The sequence below is a fragment of the Rhinolophus sinicus genome, chromosome 18 (assembly GCF_057876585.1).
Source record: "Rhinolophus sinicus isolate RSI-liver-muscle chromosome 18, RSI-T2T, whole genome shotgun sequence".
Classification (NCBI taxonomy): domain Eukaryota; kingdom Metazoa; phylum Chordata; class Mammalia; order Chiroptera; family Rhinolophidae; genus Rhinolophus; species Rhinolophus sinicus.
This window is the reverse complement of record NC_142518.1, coordinates 48,142,575-48,169,309: the sequence shown is the minus strand read 5'-3', so window position 1 is coordinate 48,169,309 and position 26,735 is coordinate 48,142,575. Positions and strand designations below refer to the sequence as shown.

Sequence of the window (26,735 nt, the reverse complement as noted above, 5' to 3'; positions counted from 1 at the left end):
CTGAAGTGCTCACTGGAATAAAAATGCCCTATAAAGTTTGAAATAGGATACAAATATATTCACATGACATAGTAATTCCTGTGAAGTGGTCATGGCAAGTAGTATTACTCATATTTTATAGATGAGGAATAAGATTCACAGAATTTAAGTGAGTTGTCCAAAGTGATATAGTAATTTTATCATCTGTAAAATGGGGATAAGAATAGAACCTACCTCCTAGTGTCATCATAAAGATTAAACGAGGTAAAGTGTGCAAAGTGCTGAGCACATAGTAATGGTTTGATAAATTTTAAATGTTATATATATTATACTTGAACTATAAAAAATACTCAGTCTGGTACTCGGATGTTTTGCTAAACTGCTTTAATGAGTTGTCTAGGGCTTATATATATTCAATATCTTTTTTCTCAGTTAATGACATTTGTTTTATCAAATACTATAACATAATGACAAAGATAGACCTATCATATCACAATTGTCTTGTATGGTTATTTCTTCCCGAAGGGTAAAAAAATGGCCAGAGTGAGAACTATGTCTGCATAATGTAATTCTAGGCCCACTGAGGTTAATGGCTGAGCTCTGAGTGAGGAAACCAAGTTCCTAATAATCCAACCCTAAGCTTAAAAGGTGAACTTTCATATTTGAACATTTCAATGTAAACAGTACTTGCAGCTTAGACAGCATTTCTGGTCTCATCAGGTTCTGCTTCTATTAACTACTTCTTTTGGTCAAGGCTTGAGGTGGGGATAGTATATTAAGAGAACATAGGGAAGGAAACCCAGTTTACTATGTGTGTCAATTACTCTACCAGTCCTTTGATCACTTAATATTTCAATAAACCAAATACTGCAAGTGGGTACTGTATTAAGTTTGGGGTTATATATTAATTAAAAAATGTTGCCCCAAACTATAGAAAACTACTTTGCATATAGCTATGCAATACATAAAAATACATGGCTAATGTAAAATACTCTGGCATTAATTGAAGAGACAACTGAAAATTATCCTGTAATAATGGGAGTGATATGGCACCTGTGAAACTTTCAGGGAAAAAGTAAAATGCTTCATGTCTGACAGCAAACTCCTCCCGCAAAATTGATTAGAATCGGGGGACATTTTCAGAACTGGTCTTTCTCTGTAACAATATGAACCCTGCACTCTGGACTGTAAAGTACTGCATTTTCATCTGGTACAAAATCGTTTGAAGGAAAACAAGTGACCAAGTCGGGGTTCCTTTTCCTCCCTCGGTCACAAGATCCCTTAGCGGCTAGCCTCCTTTCGGTGGGGGAGAGACAAAACAAAACAAAAAAACAAACGAACAAACAAACAAAAAAACCTGTTCGGTGCTGGGAGGAAACCGAAGAAAGCAGCTGAGTCGAGCCAGCGCCTCACATGTTCCTCACGATCACGCCAAGGGGAAGGGTTCGCGACCGGAAAGGCTCCGATTGCCCTCACAGGAAGGGCAACCGACTCGTGAGTTCACGGAAGAGAACGCCACCACCGAGTTCTACAGCGGCTGCCAGAGCGTCCGTCACCAGTTAGCACCTCCCCCTCCTTCCTCCTTCCGGGAGCAGTAGCTAGGCAACCATGGGCCGTCACCGAGAGCGGATGCCGCGCTGTTGCGATAGTGCCTCTGGCGGTGAACAACCAGCGCTGCAACCCCTCACACAGTTTTTACCTTCTCCACTCTCCACCCCCTTAGCCCCCGCCCAACCCTCCGCCACTTCGGCTCCTCCCTCTCCTTCTCTCTCTCCCTCTCCTTCCTCCTCCGCCTCCTCAGCTCTAAGGCTAGAATATCTATGGGTCGAAACGTGATGCGATGAATCCGAGAGAGACCGAAACTGGGACGAGGAGTGCGGCGGAAGCGGCGGGACTCCTGGGCATGGGGGCTTCACCACAATAGAGGCAGCGCCCCCACCCGCCGCCGCCAGCCCCTCCGGATCGAAGCCCCCAAACTCCCTCGGGAAAAGGATGGCGGCGGCACCTACCCAGATCGAAGCCGGTGGGTAGCTGTGTCCAGGGGCCAAGGGGATGGAGGCTTAGAGCGACGGCTGTCAGTTCCTTTTAAAACAGCTTCTATTTCTCTTCTTTGCCTTCCTCTCAACCTTTCTCCCCTCTTCCTCAGAGCTGTATTACCTGATCGCTAGATTCTTGCAGTCCGGACCCTGCAACAAATCCGCTCAGGTAAGAAGGAGATCTGGGAGTCGTATGGAATGGTCCCGAAGGGGGAAATCGAGGCAGCGGGGTGCGCGGTTCCGCAGAGGGTGAGGGAATGGCCGGCCTTGACTAGTACTACCGTCAGTGGCTGGGTTTGAAGTGGGGAGGGAGGAATGGATTGATGGCCCGAGCTGCTCCTCATATCCGTGTTTCCCTTTTGCTCAGGTGCTAGTGCAGGAGCTCGAGGAGCATCAGGTACGGAGCCCCTTGGGGAAGAGGTGGGGAGGGTTGGGGTGAAACTGGAGGAAGGGGAGGGCAAGTCAGGGGAGAAGGGCAGGGGCCGGGAGGGAGGCTTGGATTTGGGCACTCATAGCTGTTGTCACAGGGGTGAACCGGCTTCTTCCCTCAAAAGGGGCGGATATCGCTGGGGTCTGAACTCGCCCCCTTTTTTTTGCCCGTGGGAGGCGGTTTTTCAAGATTTCCTACCGTTTGGCCTCCCCCACACACACACTCGTCTAGCTCTGGGGCAACAGCTATCGGGCCAAAAGAAATAAAGACGCCAAAGGGTCGAGGACCAGGACCCAAGCTGGGTCGGGTTGATGGGGAGCGGAGGCTTGGCCTTTATCGTTTGCTCCCCCCCTCCTTTCTTTTATCCGTCCCCCAGCTGATTCCGCGCCGCTTAGACTGGGAGGGGAAAGAGCACCGAAGAAGCTTCGAGGATCTAGTGAGTAAAGTTTTCATTTGAACTTACCCCAACTCTTTCTCCGCTCCCTCCCCACTTTGTTCCCCCAGCTGGCCCCCGACCCCTAAGACCCCTCTGCTCTGCTCCAGAGCTCCGTGTCGAGTCGAAGAACGACTGCCCCTTCCCCCTCCCGAGTCGGAGAAAGGGTACCTTGCCCTCCCCTTGGCCTCGCTTGTTTCCACCCGAAAACTTTGAAGAATGTGAGTTGGTTATCAGAGATGCCGTACTGTGGATTATGAATATGTTACAAACATCAGGAAAGGCCCATTGTAGGGGGAAAACGGAGAGAAACCAGGGGGTTATCTTGGGGCACGTACCAAGGACTGACGCTGGCCAATGACAGCATTGGTAACAGCCCGGAGTTCCGGATTAGTGGAAGAAAACTGGTTTCTGGTTGGTCCTGGCTTGAAATACGGGAACTGAGGCCAGGCTCTGTCTTTTTTGGGGGGGTGGAGGACGACGGAGGGGGCTCAGTAGGGGAGTTGAAGAACCGGGATTGGGAAGAACGACACAATTAAAAATAGGGAGCATTGGGGGAATTTCAAGATTTGCTGGTTTTAGATAGTCGAGTACTGAATAAAAGCATAATCATTGTATATCTCATGTTAGAAAATAGCTCATCGAATCATTAAATCTCATTTGTGCACATATATTTTCACTAAATAACAACTATGGATTACGACTTTTCTGAGGATTTATGAAACACAATTTGGGGTTTACAAGGAGACAACAGTGGTCATATTTTAAAATAGAATATACTTTAGTAAAGGACCAAAGGCATTAGATTGTGTTGTTTCTCCTACAAATATAATTCGTAGAGTACTTGTACCTTCTGTTTAGCATTGACACACAAAAAGGTGATCCTTTTTATTTTGGGGAGGATGTTCCCTTCTATTAGCCACTGGCACAGTAAATTGGAAGGAAATGAAAAAAGAAAGGGGTCATGCTACTAAAATCTAAATTTAGCTATCTTTCCATCAAATAAGATCCAAATGGAGAAAAATCAGACAAAGTTAAAGCAAGTTGGAAGGTGTGGTAGACTCTAAATATAAATAAAATGATTTAAAATTTGCTTGCAAGAAGACAATATTTAAATTGCTTTTGTATTCATTTCTCTTTGTGTTAAATAATTACAGTATGAGGCCCCGTTAATTATTACCAAATCTATATTTTTTTTCCTATTTTTTGCAAATCACAGAAAATGGTATAATGATGGTGGTAAGGATAAACTTCACCATCTGTACTATTAATAGTAAAGAATTCTCAGGTGGATAAAAATTATGTTTAAAAAACTGCATGTATTATCAGTTTAATTAGTAATCAGACTTTTTGTTGAATTTAAGTCCTGCCAAAAAAAGGGGCAAAAACAAGATTGCCTACCAGTATGTTTTAACACTTGATGACTAACGTGATTTTGAAGATAGAGTTTTATACTGAGGTTTATTGAAAATTTTTCATTTACCTTTGTAAGTGGACCATTTTCAGCAAGTAGAAAAAGAATACTTAAAAGGTAAAAGTTTTTAAACATTAACTTGACGGTGATAAAAAGTAAATGAACACCAAAATAATTAAAAATACAGTCTTAACCACTCACATACAAAAACCAACAAAACCCAGCTTACTAGACTTCTTTTTCTTATATTGTAAAGTCATATTTTAAGTAGTTGTAATCTAAGTCCATTTTGTGCTTTATTTTTTTTTTTTTTTACTTAACACTTATACATATGCTCGTCTGTATTTGACTAGCCATTGTTATTTTAAGGTAAGAAAAGATTCAATTGTGTTTAAGCTGCTGTGATTAGAACTTAACTTCCAGTTGAGCATTTGAGTTACTTCCAGTTTTTTATCTTTGCATAGTTAAGTAGTCTTTCTGCCTGTTTCCTTTTTTTATTGAGCTGTTTTTCCTGCCCTATCTTCCTAAAGTGGAGTTATCAGATCAAAGAGTCTCCTCAGTTTTATAGTTCTTGTTATATATATTGTAAGATTGCTTTCCAGAAGATTGTACTAATTTTATAGTGTCACCATCTAGCTACTTAGAGTGAGTTTTTAAAAATATTTTTTACATCTTTTGGTGGCTTTAATTGGTGAAAGTAGTCTCTAGTTGATTTAATTAGGTATTTCCCTATTGTTATTGAAGTTTCAACTTTAGTTACTTTATAATTGTTGTTAATCCATTTGTACATCCCTACATATACTTGATTTTCACCTTTATATTTTTAAGTTTTTTAAATATTTTAATATATTTTTCATTTTATATACACAGAATTTTCTTATATTGTTTGACATTACAGTTCAGGTGGTCTATCTTTTTTGTTTTTAATTTAATTTTTGTACTGTACCCTTAGGTTTTTATTTTTCTATACTGGGATCCAGTTTTTCTAGGGATGTTATCTTCCTATAGATTTATTTGTAAGGGAAGAGGGGACAGGGCTGAGTGAGAATTTGAACAGAAGGAAAAGAAGTATAGTAACTGAGAACTGAGTGGACAGTGCTAGATTGATTCTAGATTCAACAGTTGTATTGTTGATTGAAACTATTACATATCTGACCTCTGATTTTGAGTGGCTTCATTGTGGAAGAGATGGATTTTGGGGGAGGGAGGGCAGATATTTTTGAAGTGTTATTAGGACAATGGATTTATACAGTGTGATCTTTGATTTAGCTATATGTTTTGGATTGAAATTTAGGGCAAAATATTAATAAATAGTATAATTTTGTTTGTACTTATAGTATTAACAAGTAGTATAGTTTGATATATTGAGTTATATCATAACTCTTAAACTTAAAATGTACTGGGGTATAAAAGAAATAATACAAACACAAAATGTAAAGGTAAAGGACTATAAACAAACATATTAGAAAAAAAAAATCCTACACTTCTGTCCATATGCATACTTTCACTTGAATTATTTGTACTGCTTAACTTGATTTATCCAGAAGGATATTAGGATAATAAGTTGATTACTACTATTCCTAATACATATTCTAGAAATCCCCCTTGTTCTTTCTTTAATTTGATTGAATGCTTTGGTTAAAATTTGAAACACAAGGGGAGGTGCTCTTTTGTTAAAGCTACTGTCAGGCAAGTATTGACATATTCAGATCTGAAGTGCCTTAAAAAAAAAAAAGTCCGTACATGAAATGTTTGTCAGTTTATGTTGAACTGTAAAGTTTTTGAATATGGCATTCAAAATAAAACATTCTAAATTAATTTTGAGAACTTTCAATAATGATACAGGTTGAATTTTGAAGTCATGGTGATTCTGAAGTTTGATCTGAGCCTTTTTCTTTATATCTGCATGACTTACTTATAACATAATACATCTGCTTCGTACAATTCATCTTAAGGTAGATAATTTAAATAATTACAGATGTTCTTTCATTTGTGGTGACCCTTTTGAATTGTTGGCTATTTTACTGCTTCCTACTTGGAGCTTTATTGGGGAGGACAAACATAGTAATGAGGCAGGGGGCGTGTGTGTCTAAATTAATAGTTTTTGTAAACATACACATTTTATATATTGAAATGGTGACTTGGAAACTTTTTCCAAAGGCATGTTTTAAGATTTTTGAATCATTTTTAGGGGACTCCTATCATAAGACTGAACCAAAGGCATAACTAACTTTAGGTGTGGTATATATTTTCACATTTATTCAGCTTTTTTCATCCATAGAATTGAAAGCATCAATTAATGCTTACATTTGGAGTGACATAGATTGTATATTACCTTCATTTTATATACAGAAGACTTGAAACAATTTTATGCTCTTAAAAAACCCTTTAATTAAGATTGTATGTTCACTACTATCTTTAAAATGAACACATACATCTATGATGGTATGTATCATTGTAAGAACTTGCATCTGCATATAATGTATTCAAGTTTAAAAATGTTTTCACATTATCTCATTTGATTCTCACCAAGTACTTTAAAGCACTGCATTTGAATTCCAGACATACCTGTATTTTTTCTTACCTTACCCAGCTCTTATTCTCTAATTACTAGTAATAGCTTAAATTGTCTGTTAGAACAGTAGAATGATCTTTGAGTCCTGGTAGCGTAGTTATTGCATCTCTCAGTGTGGAAGCAATCTTCGCATGTGTGATTTATCAACTGCCATATGAACACACAACCATAGTTAGGAAGAACAGAATGCATCTTGGGAAACCAGAAAGCATGTGCTGCTCAACCCATGTGTGGATGTAATGATAACTGATAATAAGGTATTATGGCAGTGAGCAATCAATGTCTGGAAACTGGTATTCTTCACTACTGATTTGCTTGAGCCACGTGTTCATTCTTGCTTTCCATAATATGTTGGGTTTACCTATTTGTCTGGATTCATCCTTGCTTAATTGTTTTTCACTCTTGGGGTCTAGGAACATACTTTCGATGATTAAAATATTTTTGGAGATTTAGCCTTAGTCCTAGGAAAACTGGTATCTCAGTACAAATGAGATGGTATTAAAGTGAAGAGACCTGCAGTACGAGAGTAAGTATTTGGGTTGGGTAAAGTTCCCTTATAAAATTTTTGCCCTGAAAGCACCTTTGTCAAATTTGAAATTAGTTAGTTTGTGTATTTTAGTTCTTGTTTTACTAATGTCGATTACTAATTGATTAATAAATAATTTTTGATAAGGAGCAAAATAGTAATTTAAAGGCAATTTAGTATTTGTGTCATATTTTAGGGATGCCCTTGTTTAACATTTCTCACATAGCATTTTGTGTGTAGTATGAAAGGACCATCAGATTTAGTCTGGGAGATAGTCTTTACTTGCTGAGTGACCCTGGGCAAATTACTTAACCTATCAGGGATTTAGTTTCCTTATTTATAAGATGAAAACCAATACCTGTTTTACAAGGTTGTTTTGTGAACCAAATGAGGTAAATATGAGAGAATGCATTCTGTTAATTGAAAACGCTGTGCAGATAAATTGGTTACTACATTTTAAAACTGAAACAGATTGAAAGGCTAGAATGGAAATCTGCAGCACTGTGACACCAGAACTGATGTTTTTTTAGCTAGCTAATTATTACGACCTAATTTTCCTAAAATTTTTATAATGCAAGGGGCATATAAAACAGTACTACTAAAAAAAGAGTATTTGAAAAGTGTCAGAATTGAACCCCAAATGAATGTTTTGAAGTACATCTCTGTTAAACAAGAAATGATCATTATGTCAGAAGATATTTTGTTATTTGCATTTTTATAATTACAGAAAAGTAATTCAGTATGTATTCACTCTTTTTTAAGAAGTGGGAGGTATGGCTTTCCGTTTTCTTGTTACAGGGTTGCTCAACCCTTCTGACTGATCTCTTTTTATCCTGGACTTATTTTCTATACATTATTGATAATTAATTTCTTATATTTTAAAGTACCTTGTTGAAGATGTTTTCTCATACCCTTTAGTATCTACCAGGGTGTTTTATAATTAACTGGCCATCAGTTATTAATTGTTAAATTTTCTTTACTTTTGAGTGAAGCATTTCATAATATATATTTTTTTAGGCTTGTTTAATCTGCAAACTGGTACTGAGTTCTTTTACTGGATCTTTCTATTTTATTAAATGTATTGGGGTGACAATAGTTAGTAAAATTTCATAGATTTCAAGTGTATATTTCTATAATGTATCACATTGTGTGCTCACCCTCCAGTCGTTTCTCCTTCCCTCACCATATATTTGACCCCTGTTACCCTTTTCTACCACCGTCCCCTCCCCCTGACCCTCTGGTAACCACTAAACTGTTGTCTGTGTCTATGAGTTTTTGTTCTTTTTTGTTTCTTTGTCTTATTCCTTTGTTACTTTCAGTTTTATACCCACATATGAGTGAAGTCATAGGTTCTCGACTTTTTCTGACGTATTTCGCTTAGCATGATAATCTCAAAATCTATGTTGTCACAAATGGCACTATTTCATCTTTTCTTATGGCAGAGTAGTGTTCCATTGTGTCTATGTGCCACATCTTTATCCAGTCATCTATCGAAGGACACTTTGGTTGTTTCCATGTCTTGGCCACCATAAATAATGCTGCAGTGAACATCAGAACACATATATCTTTACAATAAATGTTTTCAGATTTTTGGGGTACATACCCAGGAGAGGGATTGCTGGGTTATATGGTGATTCTATTTTTAATTTTTTGAGGAATCTCCATCTCCATACTGTTTTCTATAGCAGCTGTGTCAATTACATTCTCACCAACAGTGTATGAGGGTTCCTTTGTCACCACAGCCTCTCCAACATTTGCTATTATTTGTCTTGTTGGTGATAGCCATTCTAATAGGGGTGAGGTGATATCTCATTGTGGTTTTGATTTGCATTTTCCTAGTAGCTAGTGAAGTTGAACATTTTTTCATATATCTGTTATCTATTTGTGTGTCTTGGGAGAAGTGTTTGTTCAGGTCCTCTTTCCATTTTTAAATTGGATTGTTTGTTTTGTTGTTGAGTTGTACAAGTTCTTTATATATTTTGGATATTAGTCCTTTATCTGACGCATTATTAGGAAATATCTTCTTTTGTTGGTTGTCTCTGTTTAGTTGTTGGTTTCTTTTGCTGTGTAGAAGCTTTTTGGTTTGATGTAGTCCCATTCATTTATTTTAGCTTTTACTTCCCTTGCTTTGGAGGTCAAATTCATAAAATCCTCTTTGAACCCAAGGTCCATAAGTTTAGTACCTATGTTTTCTTCTATGCAATTTATTATTTCAGGTCTTATGTTTAGGTGTTTGATCCATTTTGAGTTAATTTTTGAAGATGGTGAGAGATAGCAATCTAGTTTCATTTTTTTTTGCACGTGGCTTTCCAATTCTGCCAGCACCATTTATTGACGAGGGTGTCTTTTCTCAACATTGTATGTTTTTGGCTCCTGTGTCAAAAATTATCTGCCCATATATATGTGGGTTTATTTCTGGTTTTCATTTATATTCCATTGGTCTGTGTTGTATCTTTCTTTACTGAGAAACTTCTGGAATGTAGGTTAGTCTCTTGTCTTTGTCTTGATATTATCTGCTCTCAAGGTTATAGTACCTGTGGTGCTTTTTTGAGGTAGTATAACCCTAGACTTGAGTCTAGGTTGATTGCTATGCCAGTCTCATTCCTGAAGATGTCTTAAAACTAACAAAGAGAAAAAGAAATGCTGTGAACAGTGATTAACATTTTCAAAGGAAAGTGATTAGTCTTAACATTTTGTAGCCCACCCTGCTAACCAACAGTATTACTACAATATAAAGACCTACCTGTTTTCTTTCCCTTTCTGCCTATCCCCCACTCTTCAAATTCAGCAAACATTACAGCTTAACACTTATATTATAAAGATATAACAGATTATTGCAGATATTTCTATTTTACAGAAAAATAACAGGAAAATACAAATTTTTAATGTTTTCATCCAGTTGTTTTTGTTTTGTTTTGTTTTGTACAAGTACGTGGGGTTTTAGCCTTCAAAATCAGATGATACTCGGGAGAGAATTTTTTATTGTTTTTTTTTTTTTTTTTTTTTTTTAAGCTTAACACTGTGGAGGAGCCTCTTAAATATTGAGGAGATAATACGTGCTAGTCACCATGTAGACTGTGTTTACTGGGTGGGGATGCCTTTGTCTTTGCCTGGAATGCCCTCTCTTCCCTTTGTCTGGAAGACAGTTAGCCTTCAAGTGTGAATTTGGACATGCACTACCCCCTACCCCCATGCTGAATTAGGTATTGTGCTTCTTTGCTTCCTTAGCTCTCTGTACTAACCTCTGGTTACTTGTAGCTTTGGTTGGTTTCTGTTTGCTTGTTTGTTTCCCCTGTGGGACTCTGGGTTCCTTAGGAAAGTTTAATCTTTTTCCATTTGCATCCCTATACTTTAAATGACTGAATGAATGAGTGCATGAATAAATGATTTTGTTTTTGTTTTTATCAAATCATATGAGGTGGTTGTCCTTACTCCCTGTTTTACAGATGAGGAAACTCAGGTCCAGAAAGACTGAGTAACTTTGCAGGTCACATAAGTAGGAACTGGGGATTCTGGAATAATTTAAATCTAAGTCCTTTCTGCTGTACCACACGGCCAGCAGGAGTAACAGCTATTAAATTTTAGAGCCTGAATAATCAAGGCTCTCAGACATGTACCATACTAATGTACTTATATTGATATACTATTTGAAACCTTGCTGTAGTTTTCAAATCTGTTTTGTTTTTCTGTCCCTAAATGTAAAAAATCACGTGACTAATTTTTTTCATGCACTTCTTCTATCCCCTCCCCCTGAAAAATATAATCTCAGATAAATACTGCATTTTATTTTTTCAGCATATGGTGCCAGTTTGATTTTTCATTTGACCTGTGTAGTTAGAAAATAAAACACACAAACAATTGAGTTGCTTGTCTGATCTTATTATTTCTAAAAGCCAAAGTAAAAATGATATCATTGCTGTCTGAAAATTAGTATTCAAATGTAGCTTTTGGTGCAGGCCTGGTACCCTGGTATTAGGTAGGTACCTTTTGCATTTTATTCAACTGGATTCCTTTTAACTAAGTATGATGATTAGGATCATCTCAGTGAGCTCTCTAAGTAGTCAGGTCCACTCAGTAGTCATGATTCTAAAGTGTGGTAAATCAGTAGTTAGATTTGCTCTTTAGTTCAGCCGCTCTTCCTGTCAAGAAGGTTTGTAATTTCAGCTTCATTTAATTTCTTTCAGTTTATTGAAATGTATAGTTTAATTTTTTACAGTCTTTGTTTTAATTATATTCATAATTTTTCAACTGCCTTAAGAGGACACTAATAGAGGAGCGGGCAGGGTAAACAGAATCCTGTCCATTCACTGTGACCATAAGGCTTCACTTCTCTGGATCTGTTTTTCCTACTGTAAGATGTGGAATTAGGCTGATTATGTATAAGGATCCTTCCAATTCAAAGATTATGTAATTTAACTCCTTAGAACTGTTTTACAGAATAATGCAGACGTTTGTGTTATGCTCTTGAACTTTGCTTTTAGAGAATGCTTTTCTTCTGTAGATCTCAAAGTGCTTGTTGTGTTACTTGTTGGGCATTATATTCCAAAGAGAGAAATGTGGTTAAATAACTGAAATTGGAATATTTGAGGTTTAATCTAAAAGTGTGGCTTATAATATTAAGCCATGGATTCAATAGACTATTTTAATGTACACTTTTAATATTACATTTTATTATATTATATACCTATATAATTCTAATATGGAATTTTTTAAAACTTAAAAAAAGTAATTGCTGAGGGTAGTTAAGAGTTCTTTTGCCTAAAAAGGTCACCTTTAAAAAAATTCTAGGTGTAATCAAAGCAACTGGATTAAAGTTAATGTTAACTATCACTTATAAGTCCTGAAGTTTGATTTAAAAGAAACTGTTATTCTAAGAATTGTGCTGATATAGTCTGGAAGCTTGTTAATGTTTAAAGGAGAAGCCAGTAGGTTCAAGCTCAAAAGTATTGTTATTGCCATTGTGTTGATAGAATCTGTGTTTCTCTAGTACTATTTTATAATCAATTTTTAACGGATTTTAGAGGGATGGACTTTTTGAATGGGACTACTTAGAAATTGAGCAATTTCCTATTGTATAGGGTGAAAATTAAACTTGTGAAATTTATTTAATAATTTATAATACAGATCTTCAAGGGGGAGAATTCAGGAGTTGATAAGCCTTGTTTTATTTGCTAACTCGATGATTATGTGTTTTTAAGTTATTACTGAGGAATTAATAAAAATTTATATAATTAACAGAAAATCAAACATTGTTTCTATAAAATGAAGTAGCCAAGAGGCTTAAGATGTTAGTTTGGTATAAATCTGACAGATTTTCTTTAAGAGGGTAATTCTAAAAATTCATATTAGAGAATTCCCATTTTCTGGATTACATATTGCTAGATATATTGTAATTTCTAGAGTACTTAGATTATTTTGTAACAAGTGAATAACTCTTGATGATAATGGGGTAAAGAAAAGTAAATTAGTTTAGAAAAAAGAAAATGCCATTAAAGACATCAGGTACCATCCTATGTAAAGCCTTAATATAACCATTACTTGATGAAAAACTAATGGTTGATATCAGAAGCCTAGTCTATCCAAGACAGTGTTGGGGAGGTAGGAAGACATAAGCTATTATAGATGTTAATATGCAGTATTTTAAGCCGTTTTTCTTTAAGATGTACATTTTAGGGGTACTATGTTTGCATGTAGGCATGTTTAGGAAATGCCCTAATGTGGAGGGAATGAATTACAAACTAGGATTTTAGGATATCAATGTCTAGATAACAAATGGTTTTTAGATTGAATCATCAGCTGCTTTGACTTTAATATTACCTGTATATTTTACTGAAATACAGTTCTGTGTAGTTATTTGTTTGGAAAACAAAGCTAGAGATATGAGAAATAAATGAAAAAATTAGCTTAATCCTTTGGCCCAATCCAGAAGCTAAACCTTGTAAATGCAAATTTTAAATAATCAGGTTAAGTTGCAATTTTCCCTGAGTATCATGACAGTTGCCCAGGGCCCAGTTATTTTGGTAGATTAAAATTGTTTTTTGCAGGGATTTACAATAATTATTGGCGGTGAATAATTTTTGAAAATCACAGTAGAATCAGTTACTTGCAGAATTCTGATTACATGTTGGATTGTAGATCTTTTGACCCGTGTTTCCTAAAAAGACACCCTGATATGAGAATGTAAGGTTTTTCCTTTATGAATTCATATGATAATGCTAATAGATAGACTTTACTTTGGTTTTTATTCATTCATTGATTCAATGAACAAATATTTATTGAAAACACACATAATCTCTTCTCTCATGGTGATCATTAGGGATGATTTCAAAATTATTATTTTTGGTGTTCTTGACCTGGTAGTGATATATATTGCTATGTGTCCTATGTGATGGTAGACATGTATATATTTATTTATATTTCTATCTATCTATCTATCTATCTATCTATCTATCTATCTATCTATCTATCTATGCTGTAGTACTTATGAAAATTGGCATTGTAGCCAGAAGTAGATTCAGGACCTTACATCAAGATGAGAATGTAGATGTTCATTTTAAATAAGGATTTTTAATAATCTAGTTTTGTCTGTTTACTGTTTTAATAATTAGATATGTATGAAGCACATCAGGGACTGGAACATTAGGTTAGATAAAAAATGGAAAACAGTTTTGTTTTATTGTCTTATCCCTATCCACATCTATTAACCATCTTCAGAAATTTACTTGTGTGTTTTAAAAAAAAATGTTGCAATGAATTCTGAGTACACAGTTTAGTTGTTTAGAGCATGGTAATTATAAAATCATTAATTTGATACTCTTTTGGAAACTAGTTAGCTTTCTTTGGGGAAAACAGTTCTGCTTTATTAAGTAAATATGTCCTGTTAATCCTAAAGGGATTTAGATAAGAGTTTGGTGCAAGTAATACCTTTTATTTGCATTCTTATCATTTGTATACAGTCTAGATCCTCTGATTCTTGATTAGTTCATGACTACTGAATAAACAAGTACTAGTAAAGTTTACCCATCATCTTTGTACTACTTTGATTTTAGGCATGCTTTTGCTGTTTTGTAGAGCTTATTTCATAAGATTAACAGCTAAGCAAATGATTTAATCAAGATAGTAAAGGTAAACCTTTAAATGTTATCATGTCCATTTAAATGTCCTCAGGTTTTGTAGCTGTTTCTTAAATTTGGTTGACATATTAAGTATTCAAGATGTTATTTTGCTGATTGTGTCTTTTAAATTGTACTTTGTTCCATGATGGAACAGTTTGGTAATTGAGTAGATTAATGTTTTTAAACCTAATTTGTTTTCCTGTATTTTATTTATGCTTTTTAGGTGGCAGCCAATGCACACATTCCTCCAGACTACCTCCTTAAAATTTGTGAGCGGATTGGTCCCTTACTAGATAAGGAGATCCCTCAGAGTGTTCCTGGGGTACAGACATTACTAGGTGTTGGTCGGCAGTCTCTGTTAAGGGATGCCAAAGGTAAGCTTTTCACAGTTTTTAGAGGAAGGAATGGAGAGCAGCATATTTCTATGTTAAGTAAATGTTCCCATTTTTTTCTTAATGCTTATTTTCTTCTACTTATTTTTATTTTGCCAATCTTGTTTTTATTTTTTTGGTATACAAGTACATTTTTGGGGGCCTAAGAGGAGCCCTTTTCTGTAAAACAACGAATAACATAGAGGTAAAGAATATAAAATATCTGTAATCCTGTGGAACAGAGATCTCAAAAGATCACTGCTCCGATTAGTACGGTATAAATCCTTAAAACATTCTTCTATTACATTTTAATATTCTTAATCTTTATGAGTATTGATATCATCCTAATCTGATAAATAATTTTATAACAAGTAAATGAAAATTGTGATATGTAAACTTTTTATAATTGAAAATATTTAAAAACAAATGTGTCAACCAATCAGTGACTGGTCCATAATAGTTTCTCTCCACTGTTTTTCAGTCTTTTACAGATTTCCCCCAAAGTTTTCATGGAACCCCAATATGCAAAATATATAAAACAGTATTTTATGAACATAAAAAGTGAAATTGGGCATTAATGGTACCTCTTAGTGTAATAAATACTTCAGGTCTAGCAACTAATTTCTGTGTTTTGTTTTATTAGCATAATGCTCTTAAAAATCCTAATTCACAAATAGTTGCATAAATGATACTGGTGTTTAAACATCTCATTTTATAATTTAAGGAAGTTCTTCATGTCAGTTAATTTGGAAGCTTTTAAGAGAGTTGTACAATATTATTTGGAATATTTCATATGTGTTTGAATCTTTTGATATAAATATAAAAGACAAAAAACTATAACTATTCATAGTCAGTTTTCATCTGATATGCAATATTGTTACCTGTTGTGGCACAACTGAGAGGCACTGCATAACATGAGCATGAACTAAGAATGTTTCTGAGTTTGATCTGGCATGCTTACGTCGTCGTATCCTGCTTATACATTTTTATATGAATTGTCATGGATAAGCCTTAAAGATTAAGAAGGACCAATGTAAACTTAAAACCTTATTAATCCATGACACATTTACATAAGATTCAAATGTATGAATAATAAAAACTATAGTTTTAGATCAGCTGCGAAATAAAATATCCTGATGCTATATTAAGTAAGGTGTTGGTGTTTACCAGTCATGATATATGTAGTTTATAATATGTTTAAACATATGAATGTAATTTTTCATTGCGGTTTTAGTAGTTAAAAATGTATTTCAACAAATGAAATTGAATTCAGACATTTACCTCTGAGGTAAAGTTAGAAAAAAACAAAAAACACCATTCTATTCCCTGACTAACTTTTGAATCTTTTTGTATAGACTGTAAGAGTACACTATGGAATGGGTCTGCTTTTGCAGCTCTACATAGAGGCAGACCTCCAGAACTACCTGTAAATTATGTGAAATCTCCAAATGTGGGTGAGTAATGTCCATGTGAGTTATAAACGTATTCTTGATTTGTTCCTTCCTGAACTAATTATAAAGCCAAAAAATAGGTATGAGAATTAAATTTGAAGTATAAACAGACTGCGTACGTTCTTGAAGAGTTTCAATGTAGGTGTAGATTTTTTAAAGCATTTTACTTAAAGCAAATATAAACATGGTTTGGTAAAAGGTGAATTTTAAAAAAAATTTTCCTCCTCCTCTCCCCTCCCCTGCTCTGTCCTCCCGTTTCCTTCCTTCCTTCCTTCCTTCCTTCCTTCCTTCCTTCCTTCCTTCCTTCCTTCCTTCCTTCCTTCCTTCCTATTTTTTCTTCTTAGAAGAAGCATTTTCCTTTTTACATATTACAGGTGTTTTTAACCATATGGATGTCTCTTTACGTATCGATGTGCTGAGATCAAAGATTTTACAGGGATCTATATAAAGCTAGCTTTCAGAAGGAAACAAAAGTACATTCTGCTTATATCTGCTTGCCAAACTTATAGTAATGTTATAAATTTTATAGCTTTATTAAAACAAAAAATCACCCTTCCCACTTCTAGTTTACTGAAATTCACATGTCTGGTGCAAAACCAAGCGGCTAGATGAGTAACTGCCACTCTGCTTCTCTATTTTCTCACTCTTTTAAAAATTATATTATTTTATACAGTGCCTAGAGAGTATTCCTTAAATTCAAATTGAAAAAATAAGAATAATTTTTTACAGGGATACTAACTTAAAGAACTTATTTTGCTCCTAGAGATTAAATACATTTAGGCTAGAAGTAGTTTTAAAAGATACTTAGAAAAATAATTGATAAAGATTTATAAGGGTTATTAAGGTAAATTGGATACTTTGAGGTATATCACTAACAGTACTCTTCCATAGCCTAGATGTTACTGGGAAAAGTAGACAACTGGGTTGAGTGTAATTGGACATGGTGTTTTAAACTTTTTTTCCATTTTACAGGGGTTTGTTTACCCTTCATAAGTTTTCAGTATTCACTTTTACCTTAAGTATTTATTAATAATTTATTTATTAAATTTAATTGAAATAACTTTCATTATGCATGCATTTCTTTATGTTCAAAAGATATGATATTTTTAGCCACATTATCAACATTATTTGAAGTGCTTTATACTTCCTTTAGTGGTCACATGTGAAGTGCTGAAAAGCAGCCTTTAGAGTATTAATTAGGCTTTCAGTGTTTCTTTGTTCTTCTGTTCCCTTTTAAAAAATTCTTTTAACTGCATATATATATATATATATATATATATATATATATATATATATATATACACATTCAAATTTCTGCTGGTTTTCTACGGTCAACACTGTTCTGACTTCGATCCCTTTGTTACTCATATAGCAATTACTAAGGAATTTTAGTGTCCTGGCATTGATGCTTTCACAATCCTAAATCTGCCATGTTACTTGGGGAGGAGCTATTACAATAGAGATAATTCAGTCAAGATGTATTTTTATGTAGTTCAGTAGTCCTCCTGTTCCAAGACCCCAGTGGATGTCTGAAACTGCAGATAGTATCGGAGCGCGCATATATATATGTGGCATATATATATGTGGCGCATATATATATATATATATATATATATATATATATATGTATATGTATATATATGTATGTATGTATATATACTGTGTTTTTTCCTATACATACATACCTTTTCAATTAAAGAATGCGCTTATGATTTCTCTTTGGCATATCTGAATTGCCAGCATCACTACTCTTGTGCTTTGGGTCCATTATTAAGTAAAATAAGGGTTACTTGAAAACAAGCACTCTGATACCTGGACAGTTGACAGTGGATCTGGTAACCGATCTGATAACCAAGAGGGCTACTAAATGACTAAGTGGCAGGGAGTGTATACAGTGAATATGCTGAACAAAGCGATGATTCATGTCCCAGGCAGGATGCATCAGGATGGTGTGAGATTTTATCACGCTACTCAAAACAGCATGCAATTTAAGCCTTATGAATTGTTTATTTCTGGAATTTTCTGTTCAGTATTTCTAGACTGTGGTTGACTGCAGGTAACTGAAACTGCAGAATGCGAAACTACGGGTAAGGGGGGACTACTGTATATACTAGTCAAAATCTTTAAGTTTAGTGTATTTAGAATGCAGAACCTGATTTAAAAAAAAAGGAGTTGACTAGGAAAGTAATCAAGATGAATATGAAATTTTAAATTTTGATTTGAGACAGTTTTCCCATTGTAGGGTACAGTTCTCCACAGCTACTTTAAAATCAATCAGTTTTATCATTTTCCAATGTAAATAAAACTTAATCATGAAGATAAATCTTCAAAGTTTTATCAAAGAATATTAGAACTAGAAAGAACTTTAACAACACTACTTCTTGATAAATGGGTTCCTTGGTCAATTAAATGTGGGAAACACTGAGTTTAAAAATGTGGACAAAAATAAATGTATGTAGTTCTGCTCAGAGCCTTTCATATGCTTAAATGCCTTGTGAGTCACCTTATGAGGAGTATTTCCTAACCCAACAGTGGAAACCGTTTCCCAGAATACCTTTAACATTGTGAAAGTTTTCTGGGAGTAGATTTGGGAAATTGGGTTGTAAACCCCTATTTATAGGAGAAAAACCAAAAGCCCAGAGAGAAGTGCCTATGTAACAGGCATAAGTTAATATTGCTTGCCTTCCAAACAGTTTATTTCTAAACCATTTCATGGTCAGAGGATACCATACTTCCTTGGTATAACAGATTAACACTTACAGAGCTCCAAAGATTAAGGATTAGCCATATCACTTTTATTTATTAAGTCAAGTATATCACGATCTAATTCACATAAAAGAAATTCTCCCTCTTTCAGTATACAGTTCAGTGAATTTTAACATGTATACACCACCAGCACAATAAAAATATAGAACATTTCTATCACCCCTTAAGTTTCTTTCAGGTCTTTTGCAGTCAATCCCCTACCCCTCCTTCAATCCCTAGAAATCACTAGTCTGTCACTGTACTTTTGCCTTCTTTAGAATGTCATCAGAATGAAATCATACAGGGTGTAGTCTTTTGTGTCTGTCTGATTTCACTTACACCTCATTTTTTAAAATTCATGCATGACATTTCATGTATCATACTTTTTTAAAGGAATTTTTATGTTTTATAATATTTCTTTTTATTACCAAGTAGTATTCCATTGTATGGATATACTGCTGTCTGCTTTTCTGTTCATCAATTTTATAGACATCTGGGTTGTTCCAGATATTGGCTATTATAAATAAAGCTGCTGTAAACATTTTTGTACAGATCTTTACATGAACATCTGTTTTAATTTCTCTTGGGTAAATACGTAGTAGGATTGTTGTATCATATGTTAAGTGCAGGTTTAACTTTTTAAGAAACTGCCAAATTATTTAGAAAATGGCTATCCCATTTTGTATTCCCACCTGCAATGTATAATTTTAGAGAGAACTACTCAGTTTCTACAAAAGAAGCCACTGGGATTTTGATTGGGATTACGTTGAATCTACAGATCAATCTGGGGGGAATTATCTTCTTAACAACCATAAGCCTTCCAATCTAGGCACATAATATAATTCTCCATTTATTTAACTCTCCTTTAATTTCTCACAGCAGTGTTTTGTAGCTTTCAGCGTACTGGTCTTGCACATCTATTGTGAAAGTTTCCTCTAAGAATTTCATGGTTTTTGATGCTGTTTTAAATTGTATATTTAAAATTTTCAGTTTCTAGTTTGTTGATAGTAAATAGAAACAGTTTTTTGTTTGTTTGTTTGCATTTTAGTATATTGACCTTGCTAAATTCACTAACCAGATCTAATAGCAGGTCTTTTTGTTTTGTTTTATTTTGTTTTCTTTTTTTGTTTTTATGGGGGGTTTTTTTTGTTGTTTTTTTTTTTGGAGATTCTTTGGCATTCTCTACATAGATAGTCATGTTGTCTGCAATTAAAGACAGGCTTTCCTTTTTCCTTTCTAATCTTGTCTGCCCTATAGTTCTTTTTCTTGTACTATTGAAATGCTAGTGCCTCAAGTACAATGATGAATTGAAGTGATGAGACTGGACATCATCCTTGCCTTGTTCCTGATCTTAGGGGGAAAGGAAATAATCTTTCACCATTAAGTATGGTCTTAGATGCCTTTTGTCAGTTTGAGGATGTTTCCTTGTATTCCTGCTTTGCATAGAATTTTTAACACAAATAGATATGTCCCACTTATTTGTTTTATCTAGTATATTTGTAATTATACCAGCTATTTCTTGGGGTTCATTTTAACTGTATTTTATGTAGAATAGTGCTACCCAATAGAACTTTTTACAGTAATGGTGATGTTCTATCCTATGATATACACAATAGTAGCCACTAGCTACATATGTCTGTTGTATCTGAGGAACTAAATTTTTAATTTTTGAAAGTTTGAGTAATTTGATATTCAATAACCACACATAGCTAATGGCTACTGTATTGGACACTGCAGATTTAGAACAATGTGAAAACCAGTAAGCAGCTCTCTGGATAGGTGCATAATTTGGTAATAATGTATTGACTAATGATTCATTTTATAAATTTAACTTTGAATATTTCTAATTTTTGTACTTAGAAATTACCTTTAGATTTTCCTATTTTGATTTTGTTAACTCACTTTAAAGATCACATTATGCCACTTCCTTCTAATGAAAGTTTTACACTTGTCTTTGGCCAAAAGCAATAAAATTCTGACCTTATCTGGACTCTCCACTATATTGGATTATTTATTCAAATGTTCCCATACTTTGTGCAGTTAATCAACAATATTGTTTAGCAATTTAATGAAATGGAGGTGAGGGAGCATGGGGATGGAATTTGGGAGTTAATTCCCAGATTCTATTCTCTAGACTATTACTGTAATACATTAAATATGTGTACGTAAGTTTACCAAGGTTGAATTTCCAAATTCCTATAGGGCAACAGCAAAGATGCCTATTACATTATTACAGGTCTAAGCTCCAAATCATGCCATTTCATTAGCTGTATGCTTGACTAATCGCATTGTGCCAAAATTAGAGAAAGAAAATTGAGCTAAATTCAAAACAGTATTAATACCTAATGATACTCAAAGAAATCCTGGGGCATATGTAATTAATATTTGTAGTATTGTTTGAGATCTTGCACTATAATCACTAACTATTGTTACTTTTTCACCCCTTTAAATATTAGTATTTGTTTTGGAAATTTTGTAGTAGCTACACTAAAAATTGAAAATAAAATTTCAAACAAACACAGCTCTGCTGCGGAACTAGTTTGTCATTACAGAAGTAATTTAAAAATTCTATTTCATGTCTATTTGAAATGAATAACTTGGAAGAACTAGTATTGTAGTTACTATCTGTTATGATAAAAGTTTCAGAAAATTTCCTAATTCTAAATAATTTTCATAAAATTATCCATAGAAATGGTAATAGGATGGCTTATTCATTAAATTTGAGAATGACATTATACCCAAGGAACAAATGTATATGCTTATTTTTCTAAAGCTAGTCAAGGTCATGATGTGATAAGACTCTGTTTTTAATCCTTTTTTCCCCTTTATCTTGTAATTTACATTGTAAGGCCTGTAACTTACACTGTATACATCTCAGGAGGCATGCATTATTTCTATAGCCAAATTAATATGTTGCCTTAAGCTTACATTTAGCATTGATTGGCTCTTGACTTATGGGCCATTGTATGGTTATATGTCACAATTAAAGCCGGAATTCACTTGGAGGAGGGGAAACCTTTCTCTTTTTAATATGTAAATATAAACTGAAAGAAAGTAATCTAAACTTTTTATTTGGTTGGGGTGACTGGGTTTTTGCCAGGAATATTTGTCATCCTCCCTAATTTTATGTAGTTCTTATCTCTTGCCCATGGGTCACAAAGTCAGGGTTTGCTTTTTGTTGCTTGCTTCCCTCCACTTATCACCTTCCTCCTTTTTTCACGCATGAGTGAAACAAGTTGCTCCCAAAGTCATTACTTTTATGTATTTGGAGAGGAGCAAGGGATTCTTGTCACACCTGCAAGTAATTAGAACTGGATTACAAACTCAGAATCTTTTGTATGTGCTGCATGGTGAGTGCTCACTAAATATTGAATGGAAGTACTATAATTGCTGCCACATGGAAACAAGCATCTCTGTTAAAGGCATTTATATGGTTTTATACAGCTCATAAGAGTTTCTAGCCCCTGTATCCATTTGTGGAATCAATAGTGCATTACTATCAGGATTAGTAATTTTAATTTTTCAATTTGAAAGAAAATGGATTTTATTATATGTCTTAGTATTATCATATAAAATATAATGAAGAATTTCTCAATTAAATCTATTATGAACATTTTTTTCTTCCATCACTATTCTTTGTCATTTCTTTAGATTTTGCTTTCAACACACCAAAGTATTCTAAAAGAATCTTTTAGTATTCTATACAGTTTACTCTGTACCTTAGAAAAATAGAAGTTTATAGTTACAGTTCACAAAGGAAAGCTGTAAAACAACTCAAGATTTGTTTAGTTGGAGGAAAAGGCAATTTAAAATGTCTATGTATAATAACAAAATCAGGTTAAATGGTTTAGAAGAAGATAGTAAAATAAAGATTTAGGATATTTATTCTCAAATTATATTAAGTGAACTTTGCCAAAAGGCTGAATGGAATTAAAAATACTGTTTTTTTGTTTGTTTTGTTTTTCTTTGTTTGTTGTTTTTTTTGCCATATCTCACTTAATATTATCCTAGCAATAAGGCATTCAGTGACTATGAATACCAATAGCCTGCAGGACTTAATAATATTATTTAAATTATACCATGGATGGGTGTGACGGGTGGGAATGGCATCAGCCTTAAAGCCTAAAGCTGTTACTCTGTGTGGTTAAGGTTTCAGAGACATAATTTGATCAATAGTAGCCTCAAATCCATGAAGGAGATAATCTGTTGTTTTGTGCTTTTACTATAGTTTTCGGGTTTTATTAAAATTCATTTTTGCTCTTTCTGGCTTCTTTCAAGACTTTATATTAATTTGTTTAGTTCTTAGAGCTTTGTTGGGAAACCCTGAATCTAGCTTCACACATAAAATACTACTAATCATTGTAAATCTAGAATTGACACTGAATTTCATGAATCACTTTCTAGTGTGCTTTACAGAGTATTTGCTTAGTCTATTGTGGTCCTCTCTACTTACAGAAGCTAATATGTTTAACTGTATTTTAACCAATCAGAAGATTGCATGTATGCTGTTATTCTGTTTTCCGATTAAAATTTAAAAAATCAAACTGTAAATGTTGACCAACTGACTTTCGTAGAAAAGACTAATACGAGATTATTTTAGCCTTCTTTAAATACAGCTTGTTTTCTGAAAAACTTTGTATTTGAAGATGATATGATGGTGATGGGTGTGATGTAAGAAGCCCAATCCATGAACAATAGTCCTTTCTGCCTTGTGTGTATAAAGCCTTAAGACTGTTATTTGGTTAGCAGTTATTGGCTGAGCCTGTTACTGTTTTTGATTCAATCTTAAGCTTCTGCTGAAAGCACCCCGCTCCCTGCTTCATCCTCCACCCTACCCCCACATTCCTGAGGTCTATCTTTGAGGTAGGTGTGTAACTACTGTTTTTTTAGAAGTTGAAAACTTTGCGTTATTATTTTGAAGTTGTTTTAGTGGATTTTAAAACATTTCTTCTTGATCTTGTAGGCATCATATTAAAACATGATGTTAGTAGTAATGTCTTTTGTCCTTCATTCCCTTTATAAGGCTGGCCTAGCAAAGTTGGGTTGAGGTTATTCTTTAAAATAGCTAGACCTGCTGTTTTCCAAAGTGTTTTATTGATAATGAGTCACCTTTAAACTCTCTGGATTGTTTATGGTGTCTATGGATATGAAGTTAGCTTGACATAAAACAATTCATTTTATCTTGTATCATTTTCTGCCATTTACAGAAGAATTGGAAATATTTTACTTTTATATAATCTGTATTAAAGTTTATAAATTAAAAGTTAGAAAATTATACAAGGATTTCATGAATATTATGTATAGTGTATTATTAGAGTATAACTGACAGATAAAATTACTCAAGAGTTATGTGACTCATTTGCATTGAAAATCAGATAATACCACCAATTTGTGCACTTCTGGTTTTATCTGGAGCTTGATGCCAAGTTGATGACACACTTTTTCTCCCAGCAAATATGGTAGTTAGTTACCTGGTCTTGGTTAAATACTATATCTTTTAGCATCATTGATCACAAGTTTCCTGTGATATAAACAGTAGAATTCAGCAAGTTATCTTTCTTGGCAGTGAAAGTGAAATTCTCTTGTGGTTAGTGATTTTCTGGTTTATGTTTAGAAGGTTTTTTGTTTGTGTTTTTTTTTTTTTTTCTTTTAGTGTGGGGCGGGAGGCTTTTTTCAGCACTAAACTGCTGAATCTGTAGGGTAACTCAAAATAAGTTACCTTGTTAAAGCCTCGACAACCAGAGACCACCAGGAACAAGCCTGTAGTCTGACAAAATCAGATTTACTGACTCATCGTGAGGGAGTACGCTACACTCCTGAGGAACCTTGGAAGTCCTCTGGATAAGGGGGCGGAGGAAGTGTCTTTTATAAGTTTTGGTTTACCACTGAAGAATTCTGAGGAGGGTTAGAAGGAAGCCAGGATTAGTTCTGGATTTCTGGCTGCTTCTGAGACTGATTGAAAGAAGTGGGGATTATCAAGGGGTTGGGTTCTGTCTTGAATCAGGGTGGTTTAGGCATTGGGTATCTCCTTCCAGTAATAAATGAAAATAGCAGAGCAAGTCTGGGGGCATTGTTCATAAGAAAAGCAATAATCACTCAAAGAGCAAGTAGTTACGATATTTTACAACTGCTGCATGACCTTGGGAAAAACAATGTTTCCTGTTAACTTTAGAGCCAGCTTTATCTGTGTCTGTCCTCCCAGCCTGATTAATTGCAGGGCTGCTTTTTTCTTTTTCAGTCCTGGCTGATAATTCACTCTTTCAGTCCCAGATAGGTTTTGATTCTTCCAACATGTGGTATTATAAATCTTTTAAAAGCAGGTGGTTAACATACAGCAATTTGTTATTAATTGTATTTAGGGGCCTTTCTGGTTGTTCTTAGTCTGTGTTGTTGAAAATCCTTTATTTTAGCCTAGAAACATTTTCTGACACCAGTTCAAAGTTCCATACCAGTGTAAAATAATTTTAATACAGATTTTTCTCCACTGTAAATGAAAAATAAATGGGGTAAACTAGTGGTCTAACAACTCTTATGTGGCCATCTTAGAATATTCTTTGGGTCTTGGTGAATTTTCTAATAAAACCCAATTCAGTAGATGCCAGAGTCCCTGCTGGTTTTCTTCAGTGTCTTTTGCAGGTGAAGGGAATATTGAGTGATATAAGTAGAATTTTTGCTGTTAAAGTTCTTTTCTATTTCAGGCTAATAGCAGATTGTATTTTCTATAATGTCATTAAATAGACAGCATTGAAAAGAGGGATGACTATTGAACTAGAATTAGGAGACCTGGATTCAACTTAGGCTCTACTGTTTATTGGCTGTGATGTTAGTTAGGCAAGATGCTTAGTTTCTTTGGGCCTTAACTTCCTCATTTACAAATTGAAGAAAATGCTTGCCTTCAGATTTCACAGGATTACTGTGAACTCAAATGAGATGTCTGTGGAATTACTTTATAACCTTTAAAATGTTATGCAAATGTAATTTGTAATTATGATATTGGGTCACAGATACTTATAATAATATTGATAATGACAATAATGCCTCAGATTAAAAGTCTATTATTTGTGTTGCCTTTTTGAAAAGATTGTTTAACTCACAACTATGGTGGGTGCTTTAATATATAAACTTAAGTCTCAGACCTATCTTTTGACTCCAAATCTAGTGCTCCTCCCACAAAATTCTTAACAAAGTAAGTAATATATATTTCCTGATTGCCACACTAGAACCTTTTGTCGACCATTGTAGGTGCTCTGAGATATTTATAATATGTATATTTACTATCACTTTCCCAAATAGTTTCCAGCCTCTGATTTATGTTTACAGTTATAGTTTACACATTGTTGTGTGCATTTTAAATAAGACATGAGATAACATGGTGGGAATCTATAAATACCACCATTATATTAAGTATTCTTTGAGGTCTAACTGTAACAAATATAGCTCCTTGAAAAATGAATAGTGGTTTTATTCAGAAGAGACTTACCTGTTTGCTATAATAAAGACCTAGAGTTTATGGTGGGAGATGAGACTGAAAAGGGAGGTTGGAGAACAATTGTTCTGAACCCTCCATGCTAAGAGTGCAAAATTTTTGGATAAAAGACCAGATAGTAAAAGTTTTTGGCTTTCTGTGTAATTTGGTCTCTGTGGCAACTACTCAGCTCTG

The 26,735-nt window shown here is 34.4% G+C and overlaps 1 protein-coding gene and 1 long non-coding RNA gene across 5 annotated transcripts in view; one reads left to right on the top strand and one right to left on the bottom strand.

Moving 5' to 3' along the window:
- The window catches only part of LOC148754621 (uncharacterized), a 32,716-nt gene extending 31,068 nt beyond the window's left edge, over window positions 1-1,648 (bottom strand). For all 3 annotated transcript variants that reach the window (XR_016019975.1, XR_016019977.1, XR_016019976.1), the window contains exon 1: window positions 1,337-1,648. This is a non-coding gene — a long non-coding RNA (uncharacterized LOC148754621). The remainder of the gene's footprint in view (window positions 1-1,336) is intronic.
- Window positions 1,649-1,768: 120 nt separating this feature from the next.
- The window catches only part of BRWD3 (bromodomain and WD repeat domain containing 3), a 105,834-nt gene continuing 80,867 nt past the window's right edge, over window positions 1,769-26,735 (top strand). For both annotated transcript variants that reach the window (XM_074324122.2, XM_019717548.3), the window contains exons 1-6: window positions 1,769-2,002; window positions 2,126-2,184; window positions 2,383-2,412; window positions 2,822-2,881; window positions 14,732-14,882; window positions 16,235-16,333. In XM_074324122.2, the coding sequence (XP_074180223.1) occupies window positions 1,972-2,002; window positions 2,126-2,184; window positions 2,383-2,412; window positions 2,822-2,881; window positions 14,732-14,882; window positions 16,235-16,333 (430 nt within the window). In that variant the 5' untranslated portion in view covers window positions 1,769-1,971. The remainder of the gene's footprint in view (window positions 2,003-2,125; window positions 2,185-2,382; window positions 2,413-2,821; window positions 2,882-14,731; window positions 14,883-16,234; window positions 16,334-26,735) is intronic.